The following is a 21,104-nucleotide window of genomic DNA, read 5'->3' as shown; positions in this document are numbered from 1 at the left end:
CCTGGACGAACAGGCCGAAGTGAAGCCCGGGGGGCTGAGACCAAAGACACGGACAGAGACCAGACGGAGGCGCTTCAGGCTTTCAGCTAGAGGAGGCCCCAGGGGCCACTTTTATTCACCCCGCTGGCCACTGTCTCCGTCCTGGGCCTTCGTGGGATTCTGCCCGAAAGGGTCTTGCTCGAGTCTTCTTGAGGTGCTTCCCTTCTCGTCCGGCCGAAGACCGGCCCCCTTGGCTAAAGAGGTCGCCTATTTACAGGTGGGGGCTTCAGTGGCCGACCCCAGTCTCCCAAAGAGACGGGCTACTTCAACCAGATCCACTTGTCGCCCATAGCCGCATTGTAACCGTGGCTAAACTTGCGCCCTGGAAGCTACAACGAGAGGAAAGCGGGAGATGCGTCAGCGTTAAGGGGAGATTCTACTGCCACGCTCTCTCCGTGGAGCTGCCCTTGAAGAGGGCTCGGAAACGCGGCCACGCGAGCAGTCATGGGTCTCCCCAGACACACCCAGGTCTCTCCAACCCTCTGCGGCCTGCACTGGCTGCCCATTGGTTTCCGGACACAATTCAAAGTGTGGGTGATGACCTATAAAGCCCTACATGGCATCGGGCCAGACTCCTGCCACACGAGTCCCAGCGGCCGATCAGGTCCCACAGAGTCGGCCTTCTCCAGGTCCCGTCAACCAGGCAGTCGTCTGGCGAGACCTAGCGGAGGAGCCTTCTCTGTGGCAGCCCCGGCCCTCTGGAATCAGCACCCCCGGAGATTCGAATTGCCCCCACCCTCCTCGTGTTTCACAAGACCCTTAAGACCCATCTATGTCACCAGGCACGGGGGCAGCGAGCACATGCCCCCTTCTTCTCTGACCGTTACATGTTATGTATGGTTGGGATTGAGTGGACTGACTGTTTTTTTTATCATAATGGGGATTTTCGCCGACTGTTTTAACTATTGGACTTGTATTCATATTGTTTTGTATTGTATGTTGTGAGCCACCCAGGTCCTCTGAGAGGGGCGGCTCACAAGTATTATTATTATTATTAATATTATTATTATTAATAATAATAATAATCCTTCTCCCTCCGATGAGCTTTCTCGTCCGGAAGTCCTGGGAACTGGCCCTGGGGGGGTGGGGGGTGGAATTCCCTGCTCGCTTCCAGACGGCTGAAATTTATAATTAAAATTATAATAATAATTACTAAATAAAATAATAAAAATAATGTATCACTCATAAAGACACTGCTCAAAAAAATAAAGGGAACACTGGAAGGACAGAATATAACTCCAAGTCAATCCAACTTCTGTGAAATCAAACTGTCCACTTAGGAAGCAACACTGATGGACAATCGATTCCACCGGCTGTTGTGCGCATTCAACTGTGTACGGAACAAAGGGTTCAAGGAGAATATTTCATTCCTTCAGGTCTAGGGTGGGGTCTTTGAGGGTCCCCTTTGTTTTGTTTTTGAGCCGTGTATATTTCCTTTTTAACTCTTGTCAGTCTAACAAATCAGTGACCCTCCAAACTTCAATGGCAGCAGATTCACCACAAGAAAACTGAGCTATTGAAGTGCCCACCCCCGGATTCAGGGCCCCCAGGCCATTTCTCCAGGGATTCTCCTCTCACCTCCCAGTAAGCGTTGTAGATGGAGTCGGCATCGAGGCCTCCGATGGTCAGTTCGGGGATGTAGTCGGGAATGGCCAAAGGGCTCAGGATTGTTGGCTTGTTATCCACACTGAAAGGGGAAGAGAGCGGGTCACAGGGCCGAAGAAACCAGGAAGCGGCCAGGAGGATCGGCCGTCCTGTGAAGCTGCCCAAGCACGGACTGTGGACGTCTTCGCTCTACTAGGGCTCAGCAAAGGGCCCGGAGCCGGCCAGGCTTAGTGCCGGAGGGTGGAGAGAGCAGAGACGTCCCCTGAGGCCACCCAAGGGACAGGACGGAGGGGGGGGCAGCGTCTCTATCATCCCGCAGAAGGGAAGCAGCGGCCTCGCTGGGCAGCCCCCTCAGCCCCCAGGAGTCGGCCGAGGTCTCACTCGCACACAGGGGAGAAAGGGGAGAATAAAAGGAGGCCAAGCAATGACCTCGGGTGACAAAGGGAAGCCCGGCCCTGGGCAGAAGGACCAATTACGGCTGGCTTTGCTGCAGGTAACTTGGAGAAGCACAAGAGAAGCCTCTTCAGAGAGGGCACGGGGGACCCCCGCCTGGCCCTTCCCTGCCCCGAGGCCTCCTGGCGTTTCCATGGGGGTGGGAGTTCTCCCACTTTCCCTGCTGGGAAAGAAATGGCAGAGTGGATCTGACACAACACACACACACCCCTCATCAAGAGCCCCCCCCAGGAGACAGCACTTCCCACAAAGAGGGACATTTAGATTGTGCCTCTTCAGGCTTTAAAATAAGCCATTTTTTTCTTTCTGGGGAGCAACCAAAGTTTTCACCAACCTGCCACACTGACCTTTCTCTAGGATGGGGGGGGGGGAGTAAGTGGGGTGTGAAAGAACGGAAAACAAACGTAGGTTTTTGTACAGCACAGAGCTTCCTGTATTTTATAAACTGATCCGCACATACTACGATCCTTGGAAATTGTTTTCACCGTCCCAACAGTCACAATTCCCAATCTTTGTGCTGGGAGCAGTGCAGATACTGTGTGTAAAACCAAATGTGTAACTAGTGTCTGAAGCCCAGAGTCAGGTGCCAATAATGGGGGTCCCGGAGCCTCTTGCTGGATCTGCCTCCTCCCTCAGCTCCACCGGAGAAAGTCCTTGGCTTTGATAGGGAAACACACACACACACACACACCCCTCGGGAGTCACCGCTCTGGGTGACACCAGTAGCCAGAGAGTAAACGCCACACGGGCTTCTTGGGGAAAAGGCCACATACTGGTTGACCGCTTCCTGCTTTCAAATTCCAGAAACCAGGCACATCTCCCAGACATGAAAGTGACCTTACCTCCGCCTCAAGTAATGCAAGGAAACATCATCTTGGTCAAGCCAAGGCCCTTTAGTGAACTTCAGCAATTCAACGTCTTCGATAACCTGTAAGTTAAAAGGTGAGAATTCATTCCTGTCACCCTGCAAAAGGAAATATTTTAATTGGGGAGGGGAAGCTTGGACCCAAGGCCTTCGCGGCATAAAGCTCCCACACGTCCAGCTTTCTCAGCATCAAAAGCGGAAAATTTCTGCTTTTGCCTTTTGCAAATTTAATCCGATTTATAAGAAACAAAAAAAATTCTTCTGCTGTGGCTTCTCACATTAATGTTTAAATGGTTGCAGAGCCTTTCACCTTCGCAACACAACCTCTTCTCTTGTTTGCTGGTCCCTCCAACTTTTGTTTTTAATCTCTGTCCTTCTTTTGGCCTGTTTTAATCTGATTCCCCTGTGGCATAAGACGGGCAAGAGAGGTCTAGTATATTCCTGCAAAGCCTTATACACAAGGGAGGGTTGTTGGCCTCTACCACTTACTCTCTCTATGTTGTCAGCTTCACTGGCTGTATACTGCAAGACCTCAGAGGTTTCACTAGAAAGAGAAAAGAGTAGAAGGTCATTTGATTTAGAAAACACAAGAAACTAAGAGTCCATCATTGCTCCTGGATAGGAGAAGACACCACATATTTGGCAGCGAACAACTACTACGTTATTTTTATTTCATTATTCGGATTTTATCCTGCATTTATTACCTTCTAAGTAATTCAAGGGAGTAAGGGTACCTCCTCCTCCTCCTCCTCCCCTCACAGCAACACTGTGCGGTGGGTTGAGAGAGAGAGAGAGAGAGAGAGAGAGAGAGACTGTCCTACAGACACCCAGGCAGCTTTTGTGCTAAGACGAGACTAGAACTCACCACCGCCTGGTCTCTAGGCCAGCCCCTTTAACCACTACACCAAACTGGTTCTCTCCACACGAATGCGACAGAATCCCCGATACATTTAAAGGTTTACATTATGTTGTTTCAAAAATAAGGACCGAGGGCAGAGAGAATATCTAAGAGCGTAGAGTAAGGGCACCGAAAGCGACTCCAGCGAGTGGGGACGGAGCGCTAGGGGCAGGGGAGGATTCGGCTGAGTGGTCCCCACGGAGGTCAGCGAGGAACAGGTTGGCGAGGTTGTCTGGGGTCACTCGGAACCTGTTGGTCCTGATGTGGTGCATCCAATATTGTTAACGTTTGAAGGAGAGCAGGTCAATAAACAGAACTGGCGGCTGGTTCTGCTTCTCTTGCCCACTTCTCAAAACCCGAGTGAGGGAGGAATCATGGAATCACGGGAGGCCTGGAAGGGACCTTGGAGGTCTTCTCGCCCAACCCCCTGCGTGGGCAGGGCTGTCAAACTGACAGCTGGATGAGTGACGTACTGGCCACGCCCAGGGCCAGTTCAGCACCCGACGGGCTACGTGATGGGTGGCTGTGACGAGGCGAGTGTGACACATTCTGGGCAAATAGCTATTCAATCTCTTCTTCAGACTTACCTGATCTGTGGCAGGAAAGATTTCTTGTAGACGTCCTCAATGCTTTGAAGATAGGCCGCTGAGACGTTCTTCTCATAGGGCTTGAAACAAAAGGCAAAGTCCATGAGAATAATTCTGCTACCTGGCCTGATCCAGTCATGGTTCTGTGACTTTACGCCTTAGCCCTTGAATTTAAATATGGAGAAACCAAGAATCTTTAAGCAAACCTCCTCCCTCCCTCCCTCCCTCCTGTAGCCACCACCTCAATCGTGGCGGATTCTAGGAGGTTCATCACCAGCTGACCACACACTCCAGAGGAGATCAGCTGGATCTGAAAGGGATCTGTTTACTACACGCAGGGAGCTTCTTCTACAGGGAAGGTATAAGAACCAATCCACACGGGAGATGCTGCATTAAAAACAAAGAGCAACGGGTCCAGGAGGTCTTGGGCTAAATGTCAGGTGAATTCGTCTCTGCCAAACAGCTCCAAGTCCGGCTTCAAGCAACAGAGAAGCAGCCAAGAGAACCGACTGGACCGGCCTGGAGCAGAATCCTGGTTACGGACAGACACCAATGCAGCCTTACCTCACCGACCTCGTCAATCCTTTTCTTAACTTCCGAGACAGGGACGTCAATATAAAAGGCCAGGTGAGGAGGCAAAATGTCACAAATACTAAGGTGCTTCATCCTATAGTAGTGTTTCACACCTACAAAAAAAGCAACACACGTATGCAAGTGATTTATTCACCCAAGGAAAGCCAGCAGAAGCAGACACACAGGCCGTACGGTTGCAGCCTTGGGCTTCCTTTCTTAGAATAAAAGGGTTGGAAGGGACCTTCAAGGTCTTCTAGTCCAACCCTACACTTCAGAAGCTGGTGATCAATTAACCGCTTGCCACACGATCTATAGAAGGCCTGATGTTGATAGGAACAGATGCAGCCAGGAAGCCTTCTTTCTTTGAGGGGTTCAAGGCCATCCTATGCCCATCCACCTGGGTGGAAGTGGAAGGAGAACTGGCCACACTGGCACCATCTGAGTGGGCAAAGTTGTGGGGGGTGGGGACAAGGGGTGTGAGCTTTCAACTGGGTGGGAAACTCAGGTGCAGGCTTCCCGGCACAGGCACCAGGACGGCTCCGGCAATACATTAGAAGTGTGATGAGGACTTAGACTTGGACTCTAAATTAGTTTGGATGCCACCTGGAGCCTTGACAAGTCCTACACCATTCTCTGGGTAAATAGTTACCCAATCTGTTCTTAAAAGCCTCCAGTGATGCTGTCGATCCCACATTGTTCTGTCTTACCAAGAAACAGACTGTGGTCCACTTTGTCAAATGCCTTAGTAAAGTCTATGTAAACTATGTCCACAGCAGTTCCCCTAGCCATGATTCCAGTCACTTTGTCAAAGGGGGCAATAAGCTTTGTCTGACATATCTTTGACCAACCTGTGCTGGTCCCAGTGCCTGGCATGATGCCTGCTGGGTCCCCTTTGGCCAACTCAAGTTGACATTGACCGAGCAGCCAGTGCGCCCTCCGACGTTTCACCATTGAACTCCCACAAGCTGCTAAGCAAGTATCTCCCGTCAAGAAGCAGCTTGGGGCCACAGAACCAGACTAGCCCCTCCCCCCCGGCCCCAAATGGCTCTTCCTGAGGGGGGAGGGACCAAGCTCACAGTGGACGGGAGGCGTTTCGCAGGGCCACCTGCCTTTTAGTCCATAGGATTCTCCCCATACAGGAAGAGATAATCTCTCAAATTCATCTCCCAGGTCGGACACGACTGACTGACTGAACGGCTGATGATGACGATGATGCTTATTAGATACACTTTCTTTTCCAAGGCCGACCATTTCTTCCCTTTCTTGTCTTGGAGGTTTCCTTTGCAGGGGGTTGTGGTATTTGTATCGTTTCAATGTGAGCGTCCAAGAGTCACTTTCATTGCAGCACTGTGCAAACACTTTTCATAAGGAAGGCAGCGCTTACGAAACGGAAATGGTGGGTTTTAAACTAGAGAATCCTGTTGTAAATGTTTTGTGCCATTTCTGCATAGTCACCATATCCATTAAGTCAGCTTTGCGCTACATATAAATTGTACCAAGAACCAAAACTCACCCGTGGAAACAGAAATAGAGCTCTGAGAATTGGACGTGGCATTTGAGTGTGGAATTATAAAAATCCGGAGGAGCCGAAGGTCAAGAAGACCAAAGGGAGCCTTACTTACACCGTGGGTGGATGTAGCCTTGCTTTGACATGGCCTCCAAGAAAACAAAGTCGCTGTAGGGGGAACGTTCCAGCACGACGCCTTGTCCTGAAACGGAGCATCACAGTCACAACACTTCACAGGGGGCGTTTCAGCCTGGGTCGGAGTTCCCTATCTTGCCCCCCCTGGTCGGCTGAGGCGCCTCGTTTACCCCTCTGCGCGATCCTTTCGCCCCCCAGTGTCTTTCTGGGGAAAGCAGGCTCCCTAGGGTTCATTTAATCCATTTACCATCTCAACTGGCAACTCCGACTGGCAAACAATTATTAAAAATAAAATAAGAAAAATGCAAACACATCGCCCATGAGAGAAACCACAAAAGTCATTAACCACTAAGCAGGGCCTGAGACATGGCTCAGCGTCAGATCTCGGGGGCTCTGAGAAAGGCCAGCGGGGGGGGGTGGGGGGTGGCTAACCTAATCTGCCAAAAAAGCCATTTCGTCTACTGCAGCAGCAGTGTGGTCATTTCTCTAGACCCGCCCTCAAAGGGGAAGGGTGAAAATTGTCCAGGCAGGTCTGGCCGAGTGGTGAGCCCTTGAGCGAGGGGACGGCCACGGCCTCCTGAAGGGGGAAGCGGAATAAACCGCCCCCCAAACCCTTCCGAGGCAGCCGGAACCAGCCAGGAGGAACAGGGAGCCATTACAGAGGGGTGCAAGGCCTCCCCTGGGTCATCCTTCAAGACTGGAGCCCAGCGCAGAGTAAGTCCACGTGGCTTTAGATCTGTCACGGGCCCACCAGGGTCCTCACAACCACCAGGCAGCTGAACTCCAGGACGGGTTCCCCGGAAAAAAAGGGGCTGGATGGTCATCTAGGGATGGAGAAAGGGTGGGGGGATCAATATATTTGGCCTCTCTCTGTCAGCATGAAGGAGGCAGACTCTGAAAGTGGCTTTGCCCTGCGTTGGTCCTTCGCTCCTTGTTATCCGCCTGCAGAGAGAACTCTGGGTTTCTCTTCCGCTGCTTCACCTCCCTCTGCTCTTCGGTAACCCTGGGGGCCTCCCGGGACCCATGGCTGCAGGGCCTGCTCAGGTGCAACCCCATTCAAAGGCACAAGCAGCCACCAGCTTCTCAGACCGTGCAGGCCAACCGTGAGCTCCCTCTGAAGCCCACAGAGTCCTGAGGCGGAGCGATCCACCCTCCCTAGGGCAGGGGGTGATGCCAGAGACCCACAAGCTCCCTAGGCAGTGATTTGGCCACAATAGGGGAGAAACACAGCCTCCCTTAAACCCAGGATGGCTGGAGGACCGACATCTGGATGAGCTGGAGAGGGTCCTATTAGGGCTGTCGCGGTGGCCATGAGCTCCAGTAACTTCTGACCCGGTTTATTATTTATTTATTAATTGGATTCCTATGGCGGCCCTCTCCAAAGACTCGGGGCGGCTTGCAATATGCAATAAAAAACAATAAACACAGTGACAAATCCAATTGATTAGCTAAAACTCTAACATAAAATCCCTAATATTTAAAAAATCAATCCTAGGCACTCAGACTTCAGCCACACATAACATTCATTGGGGCCTGAGGTCTAATTGCCCCAAGCCTGGTGACATAGATGAGTCTTAAGACTCTTACAGAAGGCAAGGGGGGTGGGGGCAATACGAATCTCAGGGGGGAGCTGATTCCAGAGGGCCGGGGCCCCCACAGAGAAGGCTCTTCCCCTAGGCCCCGCCAAGCGACACTGTCTGGCTGACGGGACCTGGAGAAGGCCGACTCAGTGGGACCTGACCAGTCCCTGGGACTCATAGGCGGTCCCGGAGGGCAGGCTAAAGTCCATCAGCGTGGAGACCTCCGCCAGCCGCCAGGCCACAACTTGAGCGGCTCAGGCAGTGACACTGCTACACAGCTGCAACCCGCCATCGTTGTTTGTGCCCCTCGTTCACAGGGATGGAACCTGGCTGGATTACCTGTGCTCAGGAGGTGGCTGAGAGCGTCCACGTACTGCAGGAAGTGGCAGCCGTACATCCAAGCCTGCAGCCGGTAGGAGTTCCCGTTTGGGTGCTTGGGCTCCTTGTAGAAGGTCTCCAGGCTGCAGCTGCCACTGTATTTTAAATCTAGTTTTTCTCCACTTCCCGTTAACTGGTCCAACAAATGGACGGTGGCTTCCGGGAAATATCGCAGACCTGCAAAAGAAGATTGAAAAGGGGAAATATTTTCTGGTGCAGATTCAGGTGAAACTGGACAGGGGCAGAAAAGCCTCTCCTGAAAAAGGGCACTGGTAGCCCTCGACTTACAGCTGTTCATTTACTGGACATCAATTGAAAAAGTGACCCATGGCCGCCTTTCAGAGCTTTTACCGTTGCAGCTTTCTTGTGGGCACGTGATCGAAATTCAGAGCCAAATTTGGCAACCGGTTCATATTTATTTATTTATTTATTTGACTTCTATGCCGCCCAATTCCCAAGGACTCAGGGTTGTGGCTGCAGCGTCCTGGGGTCACATGGTCACCTTTTGTGACGGTTCTGCATGGACTTTGCTTGTCAGGAGGTCACCAAATGACTCCTGAACAACCGTCGAAATTATGTCAGTCGTCAAACATCTGAATGCGATTCACAGGACACATTGGGAGGCTGCCATGGTCATTGGTCTGAAAAAAGGGCCATCGGTCACTATTTTCAGTGCCACTGTAACTTCAGTCACTAAGAGAACCGTTGGACTCAGGGGCTTCTCTGACGAAAGTGCCGGCCGCATTATCTCCCCCCAGGAGCTTTAAGCAACCGCTCTGCCTTGAGAAAAGGCCTTTGCTGGACGGACGGACGGAGGCCCGGAGGGAGTCGGCCTTTTGCACAGAGGACTGGAGCTCCCAGGGGCACAATCGCTCCTCCCTGCAGGCCTCGGGGAGCCTTTGCTGAAGGCCAAACCGCAGTACAAAGGCTGGAGAGGGGACAGCTCCATTGATCATCAAGGTCTATGTCCAGGGTGTCCAGGGGGGAAAGCGTTTTGAAATTCCCGGATATTTCCCTGACATTTCCCTGTAACCTGCGATCTAGTTAAGGCCGCGGTCATAGATGACGTCATACCAAACGGCCGAGCCCTGGAGAAATATCAGTAGCCGAGGAAGCAAGTTGTGGCCACAGTTGTGCTCATTTTTGCTTGACTCTGCCAGGTAACGTGATCCGTTGTTGTTGGTTTTTTACATGATTTTTCCCTGACTTTTAAACATTTTAATAAATTTTGGTTTTTTCCCCTGATTTATTCCTGTTCTTTTTCACAAATTCCCTGATATTTCCCAAACCGCCGATTTCCCTGATAATTCCCTGACTTCCCTGTTTTCCAGGTTTGCTGGACACCCTGTAGAGTAAGTGACCCGGTCAGGCAGGATGGGCTATCTCACTGGGTCGGGGGAGGCAACCATGGGTGGCTGGAAGCGCTAGCCCCCCGCCCCCTTCCGGCCTTCCCCACCTTTAGATTCCTCGTGCACTTCAAGACCCAACTAGAGAGAGCAGGGAGCCACCACCTTCGAGTTATGCCATTCGTGGCTACGGACCCTCCGGCTGCAGATGTAACGGCCAGGCTCCGTGACGTTGCTGGCTGGACGCAGCGCTTGGCCCCTCCCACAGGGCCCAGTGTTACGTACCCAGTGCTTCCGCCACCTGCTGGGCCAGCTTCCCTGTGCCGGAGCGCAGGTTGCCATCCACCGTGAAGACTTTGCTGTATTTGGTGAATTTAGCGCTGGCTTTATCTCCCAAGACATACGCCAGCCAGCCATACTGAAGGCTCCTGCGGGGACTGGCCGGAATCTTTCCCTGGGGAGGAAGAGGAGGTCTGTCAGTCACACATCGATCTTCTAGCAAATTACTTACAATATTCCACAGACACATTTGGGAGAGGGGGGGATACGGTTACGACCACAACTGAGCGTAAAACTTATGTTTTTAAGTGAAAAATTTGTTAAGTGAATTTGTCCCAGTTTATGATTTTTCTTGCCAATATTTGTTAACTGAATCACTGCAACTCTCATAAATACGAGTCAGCTGTCAATCACTGCAACTCTCATAAATACGAGTCAGCTGTCAATCACTGCAACTCTCATAAATACGAGTCAGCTGTCAATCACTGCAACTCTCATAAATACAAGTCAGCTGTCAATCACTGCAACTCTCATAAATATGAGTCAGCTGTCAAGCTTCTGGATGTAAATGACATGACCATGGGGAGGCTGTAATGGCCAACAGACCTCTGTCTCCAAATACAGAACTTTCAAATGAGGCACATCATAAGCATTTGAAATCCATGCTCTGGTCCATTTAAACTACCACCATGCTGGGAGGAATAAAGACCAGCAGCTGACACCATAGTCCTCACCAAGACTCTGAAGTGACAGGACATTGCAAACTAATCACCAGGTTTTTAAATAGAAATTAGAAATGTGTTTCTAAACACTGGCATCCTTAGAATCATCCGCCAATGATTGCATGGCTGGAAATTTCTCTGCAGCAACCTGACTGACCAAAAGATCCATGGGGTCAATTCAGAAGGAGCGTCACCTGGCTCTAAGAAAGCTCTCTGGGATCAGAGAGAGGGGGGATTGGGGGCCGAGTGGCTACAAGGCTCTTTTCAGCCAAGAACCCGTATTGCTCTGGGCCCTGAGAGGATTCCCACCCTCATGAAATGAGAGGGATCCATTCAGAAATCATCCCCACAACACTTCAGAGCCAGAAAGGCCCTTCGGGTGCCTGTCAAGGGCGAGGGACCCGTCCACCCTTTCCGGACTCTCTGGCAGGAGGGCACCGAGGGGACAGAAGTGGCCGGGCTGCGGGAATTGGGAGGAGGGAGCCACCGCCCTGGGCTCCAAGGACCGAGACTGGACAGGGCTGAAGTCCGGCCCCTCCATATCAGCCCTTCTGGGGGGTCTCACTCACCCCATCAGCTGGAGGGGAAAGGGGGGGCATGGCTGGGGGGGCCTCTCCAGAGTGGGCTCTCCTGGGGTTTTTTCTCCCTGGCAAAGGTGCCCCCCCCCGTGTCCTGCCTGAAGAGCAGAGGGGGGGCGACCGCAGCTGTTCTGGGGGGGGGAGGCACCGCGGGGAAGAGCAGGGCAGGCTGGACCCCCGCAAGACCCGCCCTTGACCCCCCCCCCGAAAGCTCCAGGACGGGGGGGCGCCTGCAGGGTCCGCTCGGCCTCCGCCTCCCACCTGAGGCGACCCCCGCCCCCCCCCCCCTTTCCATCCCTGTGCAGCCGAGAGTGTTGCTGCTGCTGCTGCCGCCACGGATCCCTCGGCGCCCCCCGTTCCCTCCCCGACAGGCCCCTCCTTCCTTCCAAGCCCCCCCCCAGCGCCCCCTCCTCACCAGCCTCCCGGCCAGCAGAGCCCCCCGGAGGCGGCCCGCGCCGAGCACAAGCGCAGCCAAGGACATGGCAGCAGCCGGGCAGCCAGACTCCGCCCCCTTCGCCCCCCTCCCGTCGCGCGCTGATGACGCAGGAGGCGCGGCTGCCATGGCGCTGCTCGGCCGGCTGGGCGCCCTCCTGCAGCGGGCCGTGGAGACGGTGGGCGCTCCCGGGGGGGGGGGGGGGCGGCCACACCCCGCTCGCTGCCCCCGGGTTGCCGAGGCGGTCCGCTCCCTGTTGACAACGGGCGGCCCGGGGGAGGGGGACGGGGGGGTGACGGGGGCCCCAGGTGCCGCAGCAGACTTGCCCTGGACCCAGAGCCTGCCAGCCCCCGCCCCCTTCCCCCTGAGCAGCCCCCTCCGGGTGGAAGTGAGGGGGCGACGGGGGTGGGAGTCGCCTGTGGCCTGAGGGCCCCCCCTGTCCTCTCCTCTCTTGCAGGAGGAGCCTCGCCTGGACCTCCCGGCCGCCTTCGCGGAGCACTGGCAGGGCCTCACCCACTATTACCTGGAGGCCTCCGGTAGGCAGCAGGCAGGCAGGCAGGCAGGCCGGGGTGGGGTGGGGTGGGGGGGTTGGAGGGGCGCAGCCCTTGGTGGTGACCTGAAGCCCGTCCGGAGTGGCTGATGCTGCCGCCGCTGTTCTCTTCCCTCCAGATGAAAGCAAGCCGGCCAAGCAGACGGACATCCCTTGGCGCCTAAAGCAGATGCTGGACATCCTGGTCTACGAGGAGAAGCAGCAGCCGGAGGGCGAGACGGGGCCCTGCCTGGAGTACCTGCTGCAGCACAAAATCCTGGAGACGCTCAGCACGCTGGGCAAAGCGGAGGTGGGTCTTCTTTGGCCAGCGATGACAGCGGGTTGGAGGAGGACTTTCCCCCAGTGGTCACTCAGACCTTCGTTTACCAAATTGGCAATGCCCCTTTCTTATTCTGGCCTCCTTGGCATAATTTCTCTAAAGAGATTCTACATCCAAATATAGGTCCTTCCTCTTCCAAACGAATCATGGAGATAAATCCTGTTTGTTTGGATCTTGGTCTGTCTGATTTTAAAAGTCTTACTTGTACTAATTTCATTTCTCAGAGTCAGGTAACGTCAGGTCTGCCATCTTCAGCTTCTTTGTCTCTCTGGCGTCTTGCCATAAAATGCAGGGAGGGGGGCAGGATTTTGGGAAGTAAAGTTGGGGCATGGGAAGGGGAAGACAAACGGAGGGGAGGGGAGGCAGATTGGCAAGAACCAGAGGGGCTGAGCCAGAATAAGCTGGCCTCCAAGGGCACCTGGCCTGCAAACAGAATGCAAATACGACATCAGAGGCGCCGGGCATCAGAGCAGTTCCCAAAACACCAAAGGACACTGGTGGGCTGGTGGAGGAGGGGCCGGGGCAGGGGCAGGGGAGAAACTGGGACCTTTGCATGCAATGCTCAGATCCAGCTTCACTTTTGCTGCAACCACTTAACTTCAGCCAGGTGGAGGTGAGGGTCTTTCTTTCTCAATGTCTAAGTTGGGGCAGGTTTGACGATTGGCATTTGTACAAGAAAGCCCCCAACTCATACACTGAGAAGCAGGCGAGAAATCACTTCCAGAACCACAGGACCATAGGATAACAAGACTGTGGAGATTGTGCTCGTCCCCTGCCTACATCCTGGGGCTTTCCCCCCCATTTAATCGTCATCAGCCGGTCACCGTGTCCTGTTGGCATTCAAGGTAGCCGTGCAGTGTGGCCTCTGGTGGACCTTTTTGGTGGAAGGCCTTTCCTTTTTGAAAAAAAAATATTTTTATTGATTTTCAAAAAAAAGACAGACAAAGATATACAGCATTAAACATTTAAGGAGCTACCATTGCTCCGCTTATCATAGAAGCCTATTACAGAAATATAAAAAACCTAACTGTAGTCAGATCAAAGCAGAAATACCACATATGTAAGTTACATTCTTATTGAATTCAACTCTATTTTTATAATATTAAACTTATTATTCAAATTTCTTTATATTTTAAGATATTCTATACTTAAACAAAAAAGGGAGGTTATTAGTAATACAGAAGAAAAAGAAAAATGAAAGAATATATACTTCTGAGTTAGTTATACTGTACTATATATTAATTCATTCTATCTTATAGTTAACTATTAATACCATTTTTAAAATTCCACCAGTCATATACTTTATTCTGTATTTTATAAAATTCTGTTTCAGTTTGATTATTTAAACGTTTAGTCATCATATCTAGTTCTGCACATTCTATGATTTTTTTAAATACCTCAGTGTCTTTTCTTTCCATTTCTGTGCAAATGCTATTCTTGCCGCAACCAATATATGTATTATTAAATAATAAGTTTCTTTTTTATACTGTGTGTTTGAAATACCCAATAGAAAAAATTCAGGAGAGAGCCTTTCCTAACGTGGCCCCGTGCCCCTTCTCCCTGCAGTATCCCCCCGGAATGAGGTCGCAGGTGCTTCTGTTCTTCAGCCGCCTGCTGCGCCAGATGCGCAGCCCCCTCATGCACTACTTCAATGTCTACCGGCCTGTTCAGGTGAGGGTCTTTGTTTAGGGACCCAGCAATTTGTGTCTTCATTTTGAGGAGTGGGCGTCCTGCCAAGTGACGGGAAACCGTGTCCGGCTTTAATGGGTCTTTCTAAAGCACCTCGGCTGCGGACTGATTGTGCCCCACTCTCAATCTCTGGGCAGAAGCTGATTCGTCTCCAGGGTGATGCTTTGGGCCCTGGGCCCGAGAAGGAAGCGCTGCAGTTTATTACCGTCCTGTGCACCAAAATCAAGGAAGAGCCTGCCCTCCTGCCATACGTCCTAGAGGTAAGGGGCCGCGGCTCCCCCCCCTTCTGGTTGTAGGCATTCGGGATTACGGGGGGATTTATCTTAGGAAGTAGAACTGGTCCATTTTGTTTGGAGGGTTTCAGTAATTGTTACGTCCCACATTTTTGCAAGACCAGACTGTTGCATCGTACTGAGTCCGCATCCGTTCGTTTATTAAATGCATATGCCACCCATCTCACTGTTAAGGCGACTCTTAGTGGCTCCCTAATGATAAAAGGTTACATATGAAAACACTGACAAGAGTTATATAAAATTAGGACCAAACGCTTGATTATCCAATAGATCTTGGCCTGCACTGCCCTCTCCTTTCCAGGGCCAGAACGGTGGTTCGCTGGGACTGGCAGCTAAGCCACGGCTGCCCCCTCTGGAAGAAGAGCAGGGGAGGGGGCTGTGCCAGGACCCCGCTGCTCCCGTGCTGAATTTGGTGACTTCTCTCCTGGGCTTATGTAAGAGCAAGGTACGAGAGCATCCCTGGGGCAGCTGGAGCAGAGTGGACGAGCGTCTCCCTCCCGGACTCCGAGTGGAGGAGGAGCAGGACTGGAGGCTGCAGGGATGGTGCTGTTTTTTCCTCCCTGCAGAACAAGAAGGTGGCGCTAAAGGCGCAAGAGAATCTGCTGCTTCTGACCAGTGTGGACCATCCAACCGCTGCTCAGGCTTTGGCCCGAGACAGCACCCTGTGCCTTCTGCTCTCCGACCACCTCTGCTCCCTCCACGGTGCCATCCCTCTGTCCATCAACCCTGCTGACATTGCTGCGCTCCCACCCGTCAGCTGGAGGTACAAAGCCATTAAGATGCTGAGCCCACACTCTCTGCCCCTGTGTGGCTCCCTCAGCCCCCCCAACCTCTCCCTGTGCCCTTTGCACACCCCGCAGAGCCTCCCTGCGCATCCCCCACCCCATGCTCCACTCTCGCGCCTTCTCCCTGACTCACACTGCCCCCCCCCCCGACTCTGTTCTGACCCTGCTGTGACTTGGCCTTTGCTCCCTTGCCCGCCCTTCCCAGTCTGTGCTGCATCCTAACAATCGCCCTGTGCACCCTCTGTGGCACCTGTGGCACCCCCACCTGAGCCCTCCAACCTCTGCCTCCCTCCCTCCACATGTCCCCTGACCCCCTCCCGCCCCCTCCCCACCCCTTTCCCTGCACCCTGCCTGACCCTCGCTTGCACTCTTTCGTACCCGCTGCCCCTCGCAGGGCCTCCCCTTCGCCCCCACCAGGCCCCCTCTGCTCTGTCCCCAAGCCAGCAGCAGCCCCTTGCCTTGGAGCCCGCCTCGGACTGGCAGCGTCCGGCCAGTTTCCCCACTGACTGAGCTTCTGGGAAGGGGGCAGGAGGTTGCCCCATCTAACCCAGTGTTTCCCAACCTTGGGAACTTGAAGATATCTGGACTCCCAGCCCCACAAATGCCCTTACCTAGGGAGGGATGTAGTGGCCAGCATGAGTGTGGGGACTCCCCATTTCTGGAGGTCTGGTTCCTCTTTCCAGTGTCCCTGGGCTGAACCGCCTCCCTTGTGGACTTGCAGGCTCCAGGGTGACCGCTCGGCCGAGGAGAGCTCCTTCCCAGGAAAAGCCACTCTGGAGACTTTCTTTGGCTGGGTGGATTTTTGCGACTGTCTGGTCAAAGAGGCTCATCCTGTAAGAACCCCCCCCCCCCCTCCCCCCTCTTCCTTGGCCTGGCCTCAAGGCCAGGAAGGCCCGCTTGGGCTGGGCTGGGCTGACCGACTAATTGTGGCTGTGCACCCCGTCAGGCGATTGGAGACGCCCTGAGCGCGACTGTGGGTCGGAGGCTCTTCCTGGAGACCCTGCGGCCTCAACTCCTGCAGATGTGAGTTTGGGCTGAGTGGACGCCTGGGCCCCGTTGCCTGGGAGCCCGGAAGGGGAGTCCAGCCAAGCAAGGCCTTTTCCTTCGGTCCTTTCTTGGCAGGTCAGACTCCGGGATTCTCTTCTCCGTCGCCATCCTGACCGGCCTGGCCAGAGGGGTCCGTGCTCCCGCCCTCCTCCAGCAGCTGGTGGGGCTTCTGCTGGGAGCCGAGGGGCAGCCGGCCGGGCCCAGCCCTTCAGCCTGCCAGCCACAGGGGCCCAGCCTCTGCTCACAGCTGGTGGAGAACTGCAGCCACCCGTCTGACGAGGTCAGCTGCTTGCCCGTCCCGTCAACCTCCTGCGAGGGCCGTGGGTGTTTGGAACATCTGGAATTGGCAAAGCAGCCCCCCCCCCTCCGTTTGAGGCTTTGAAGCGAGGGCCCAGTGGTCAGGGCCAGCGTGGAAGTGGAAGCGGGGGGTGTGTGTCTTGGGCAGTCTTCTGCTGTGCCTGTTGCCTGAGAGGTGGGACCTCGGGGGAGGTGTGGCCCCCCCTAGTTCCCCCCAGACCCCCCAGATCTCACCATCGACTTAAACTGGAGCAGAGCGTGAGGGGAAAGCTAGCTAAGAGCGGTCCCCCCGTCGGGCTGCTTTCCCCAAAGGCGGCTCTTGACCCCCCCTTCCCTCCTTGCTGCAGGTCAGCGTGGCCTCCCTGCGGCTGTTTGAGGAGCTGGTCTGGCTTCCTGACCAGCGCGTCCTGCAGAGCCTGGTGCTGCAACATCTGGAGGAGCGCAGCTACGCCCTGAGAGGCCCTCTCGCTCCCGAAGAGCCGGCCGTCCCCGAGCAAGACGTGTGGGAAGAGGAGGGGCTGTAAGTGACCGGGGGAAACGCCTCCTCGGGCCGGCCGGTCTTGTTACGATGAGGCGCTTTGGATGGATTGAAATCATCTTTTTGGGGGGGCAGTCCTGTGACCCAGAGTTGGCCCCCTAGCTTATGCTCCAAGGCTGGGGTGCGGGGGAGGGGGGAGAGAAGGGGGTGGGGGGCTCTTGGATTGTGCTCTGGCAGTGGCTGAGGAGCCTGGATCCCCTGGGCTGGTCCGCAGGGCAGGGCCGGTTCCTCTTCCCTGAAGCAGCAATGCTGAAGTCGGCCTCTGCCACTAAATGGGGCGATTTTCCTCACTTGAGCGTGACTGGTCCCTCGCCCCCCCCCCTCTCCTTGCAGAGACCTGGAGGAGGACCCTTACTTTGCAGAGGGGCTCCCGACAGCTGCCCTCCAGGGCCCGAGCAGAGCAGCCCCCGTGGAGGCCCCAGAGGAGGGGCCTGGGGGGGCCAAGGAGGCGGTCAGCAGGTAGGGCTCCGGGGAGTCGCTTGCATCCGTGTCTGGAATGTGGAGATGCAGCCGAGGCGATGATGGTCCCTGTGCAAGACGGCCGAGAGAAATAAATAAAACAAGCACGGGGGCCGCGTGGCTTGGTGGTCATTCAGCCTGGAGATTTCATCGGGAGGGGGGGATGAAGAGAGTTGCGGGGTCAGGCCCCCTTTGGGGCAGGGTGGGAACACAGCCGGGCACCAAGTGGGCAGGAAGGACGAAGGCTGACCAGGCAGGAAGGGCAGTCCTGCAGAGCTCCGGCCACCAACTTCTTTGTGGGCATTTTTTTTAAAAAATCCAGCTTCCTTTGCCTGGTTCCAAGTGAAGTGAAGACCTCCCCTCACCTGGAGGAGGCCGGACACGATACCTACGTCCATGATGCTCAGGTCCTGGTGAGTCCTTTGATGCGCTCCCCTGGCTCTGCCTGCTACGTCAGCACGTGGTTGGTTCTTCTGAACTCCGGTGGTCTTGGTAGCGAATGGTGCCCTTCCCAACAGCGGCCGAGATGCGGGGTTGACCACTAGCTTCCAGGTCTGATTGGAAGGGTTGGCCCTTGAGTTCCTGCAGGCCTCTTTCCTGAAGATGGGGGCCACCCCCTCCTCCACATGAAGGGCTTGGGGCCCAGCAGCAGGGGGCGCTCTGTGGGTCACCTAAAGGTCTGCAAACCTTGTGAGGTCAGCCCGATATGAGATGCAAGATACAGAACTTGGCTGCCGGAGAAAAGGCCTCCAGCCTCCCACCCGTCCTCTCTCCTCGCAGTTCCAAGAATGCTGTGCGAAGGTGGCGCCCTGGACGTGGCCCCAGGCTCAGCCCCCCCAGAAGACGAGCCCTGCGGGGCCCCACTTCTACGAGGGCCGCTTCCTGCAGGTGCTCTTCGACCGGCTGGCCCAGATCCTGCACCAGGTGGGGTGGGGAGGGGAGCAGCCTGGGGGAGGGAGCAGCCCGGGGCCCCCAGATGGAGGAGGCGCCGGTGATGGCAGTGGGGGGGAGGGGGCTCCCAGGATGCTCCGGGTCTGCCCTCCCCCCCCCCCAGGGAAAGAGGTGGTGCAGGGCAGCCATTGCACCGGGCGTGGGTCATTGGCAGCACCGTCCTCCTCCTGCCCTTTCCTGGAGGGGGGCTGGGTTGGGGGGTGGGTGGCGCCTGCTCCCAGGGGCTGGGGGTGAATGAACTGCTGCATCCATGAATTCTGTCTCCCCCCCTCACCCCCCCGGCAGCCCTACGTGGTGAACCTGCAGGTGACCTCGCTGCTCTCCCGCCTGGCCCTCCTCCCCCACCCCCAGCTGCACGAGTTCCTCCTGGACCCCTACCTGCCCCTGGCCCCCGGCTGCAGGACCCTCTTCTCCGTGCTCATCAGGGTAACGCTGGGCGCCTGGGGGGGAACCGGGTGCTGGGAGCTGCTGCGGGCGATTCCAGGGGCCACTGCAGCCGAGGGTCTCCCCCCTCCACCGGCCCCCTTTCTCCCCTGACAGGTGATTGGCAGCCTGATGCACACGGCTCACCGGATCCCAGACCTCTCCGCCCTCCTGCTGCTGGCCCGGAAGAGGCTGATGGGGCAGGGGTCGGAGGAGCCCCCGTAAGTGGGCCAGGGCGGGTGGGGGTGGTGGTCTCGCATCAGAGATCCGCTTTGGCTTGCTCGGAGCCCTTCCCTGCGTGGCTCCCACCCGTGTGTGTGTGTGTGTGTGTGTGTGTGTGTGCAGAGGTCCTGGCCCAGGGAAGGTCCCTTGAGGGCAGCCCCAGGGCTCAAACAGCAGCCAGCCCAGCCGGAGGCCTCTGGTGACCATGCGAGAGCAGCCGTGATGACCTCACGCCTGCTCTTCCTGCCCAGAGGCCTCAGATAACCACCAGCTGTAGCATTTCAAACCTCGCCACTGGCTCAGGGTTGATTCAGCCTTCCTCCCGTCCGAGGTGGGTCAAGTGATGGGGACCCAGATTATTGGGGCAAGATACGCCCACTCTGCAAATCACTTGGCGAGGGCTCGAGAAGGCTGGGAAAGAACCAGGAAGCGGCATACAAGTCCAAAGTGCTGTTGCTGTAGCCCTTTGCCAGCCCGGAGAGGGGAGGGCAGCCGATCGAGGGGGGGACACGGCCTTTTTTGCCTCCGCAGGATCGGCCACCAGATGCTCCTGGAGGGGGTGATTGTGCTGGAGGAGTTCTGCAAGGAGCTGGCTGCCATCGTCTTTGTCAAGTCCGCCCTCAAGGGCCCCCCTGGACAGAGCCGGCCACCCGCCCCTTTGGCCAGCTGAGAGCTCCGGGTCTCCTGCCCCCCCGCCTCTTCCCAGTGGACAGCAGCCCCGGGGCCGAGACGTCACCCTTGTCCCTGGCATAAAAGGGGCGCCAACCGAGGAGGGACGGTCGGGGCGAAGAGCAGTCGGTCGCTGGTCAGCAGCCCCGGCTCCAAAGGCCCTCTCCGGCCTGCCTGGATTCTGCTGGGACTTTGTTGCCTGCCTTCGGGCGCCTGACCAGCCTTTGCCATCTCCGGCCTTGTCCTCTTTCGAGAAGGGGCCTCCTGCCTCCCGAGACCCTCTGGGTGTCTCCGTGCAGGAGAGAACAGCTCCAGAGAGAGAAGGCGTCTGGATTTGATCTTCTAAGGAACAGTGGCAAGCAAGACGGGGCTGTTTCCAGCTTCTTTCAGCCCCCCAGGATTCAATGGTGGGGGTCCTTGTCAAAGGAGAATTTCCTGTGGGACGTGGATTTGGGGACCTGTTGCTCTCACTCTGCCTCCTTTTACGTTTCACGCTACTCTGGTGGCCCTTGGGACCCTCTCCGACTGCAGGGCCTCCGTCCAGGGCCTGTTGTGGCTCTTTCTGGGGTTGGGGGCTCTTCTCGCCCACTTTTCTTGCCGTGGGTTCTCGGCTGAAGGTTCTTGGCCAGGACTTTATTTTGGGCAAAATCTTCCTTGCGTCTAAAGACGAATCCTGCTGTGCCGCCTTTGAACCCAGAGCCTAGGACTGTCCCGGAGTCCTCCTAGAGGGCCCTGGAGACCTGGGAGGGAGGCGGTGGGGCCCTGTGCTCTTGCCCAGGTTTCTGCAGGGAGTGGGTCTTCTCTGGCCTGAGATGCAGAGGGGGGGGGGGCAGCACCCCTCTCGGCCAGGCTCTGCCTCCAATAAAGGAACAATGCCTGGGAAT

The 21,104-nt window shown here is 55.6% G+C and overlaps 2 protein-coding genes across 4 annotated transcripts; one reads left to right on the top strand and one right to left on the bottom strand.

Moving 5' to 3' along the window:
- Window positions 1–80: 80 nt before the first annotated feature.
- Window positions 81–12,134, bottom strand: NDUFA10 (NADH:ubiquinone oxidoreductase subunit A10). The gene is made up of 10 exons (XM_070765893.1): window positions 11,961–12,134; window positions 10,252–10,420; window positions 8,582–8,797; window positions 6,643–6,729; window positions 5,012–5,133; window positions 4,448–4,527; window positions 3,452–3,506; window positions 2,940–3,025; window positions 1,618–1,726; window positions 81–368 (listed from the first exon to the last, which is right to left on the bottom strand). The coding sequence occupies exons 1-10, from the start codon at window positions 12,105–12,107 to the stop codon at window positions 300–302; spliced, it is 1,140 nt and encodes a 379-aa protein (XP_070621994.1). The 5' UTR covers window positions 12,108–12,134; the 3' UTR covers window positions 81–299.
- On the top strand, window positions 12,050–21,103 carry FHIP2B (FHF complex subunit HOOK interacting protein 2B). 3 transcript variants are annotated; one of them, XM_070765891.1, is made up of 17 exons: window positions 12,050–12,156; window positions 12,436–12,514; window positions 12,648–12,817; window positions 14,414–14,518; window positions 14,674–14,796; window positions 15,131–15,274; window positions 15,396–15,592; window positions 16,336–16,447; window positions 16,561–16,637; window positions 16,737–16,941; window positions 17,306–17,478; window positions 17,830–17,955; window positions 18,278–18,368; window positions 18,736–18,843; window positions 19,192–19,332; window positions 19,447–19,550; window positions 20,083–21,103. In XM_070765891.1, exons 1-17 carry the CDS (start codon window positions 12,106–12,108, stop codon window positions 20,219–20,221), a joined length of 2,145 nt encoding a protein of 714 aa, XP_070621992.1. In that variant the 5' UTR covers window positions 12,050–12,105; the 3' UTR covers window positions 20,222–21,103. The 3 variants fall into 3 exon arrangements, with proteins under 3 accessions (XP_070621992.1, XP_070621991.1, XP_070621993.1); XM_070765890.1 differs by having other exon boundaries at window positions 18,736–18,879; XM_070765892.1 differs by lacking the exons at window positions 12,050–12,156; window positions 12,436–12,514 and having other exon boundaries at window positions 12,738–12,817; window positions 14,358–14,518; window positions 18,736–18,879.
- Window position 21,104: the final 1 nt, after the last annotated feature.

Source organism: Erythrolamprus reginae, chromosome 12, assembly GCF_031021105.1.
Source record: "Erythrolamprus reginae isolate rEryReg1 chromosome 12, rEryReg1.hap1, whole genome shotgun sequence".
Classification (NCBI taxonomy): Eukaryota; Metazoa; Chordata; class Lepidosauria; order Squamata; family Dipsadidae; genus Erythrolamprus; species Erythrolamprus reginae.
The sequence above is the reverse complement of the archived record's forward strand: the minus strand, read 5'-3'. Positions and strand labels throughout refer to the sequence as shown.

Excerpts from the sequence above, each read along its gene's own strand:
- FHIP2B (XM_070765890.1), top strand. The coding sequence starts at position 12,106 with ATGGCGCTGCTCGGCCGGCTGGGCGCCCTCCTGCAGCGGGCCGTGGAG. Across the intron at positions 18,880-19,191 it reads TGGCCCAGATCCTGCACCAG|CCCTACGTGGTGAACCTGCA; the intron begins GTGGGGTGGGGA and ends CCCCCCCGGCAG. Across the intron at positions 19,551-20,082 it reads CAGGGGTCGGAGGAGCCCCC|GATCGGCCACCAGATGCTCC; the intron begins GTAAGTGGGCCA and ends TTGCCTCCGCAG.
- NDUFA10 (XM_070765893.1), bottom strand. The coding sequence starts at position 12,107 with ATGGCAGCCGCGCCTCCTGCGTCATCAGCGCGCGACGGGAGGGGGGCG. Across the intron at positions 10,421-11,960 it reads CTCTGCTGGCCGGGAGGCTG|GGAAAGATTCCGGCCAGTCC; the intron begins GTGAGGAGGGGG and ends CTTCCTCCCCAG. Across the intron at positions 8,798-10,251 it reads GCAGGTGGCGGAAGCACTGG|GTCTGCGATATTTCCCGGAA; the intron begins GTACGTAACACT and ends CTTCTTTTGCAG.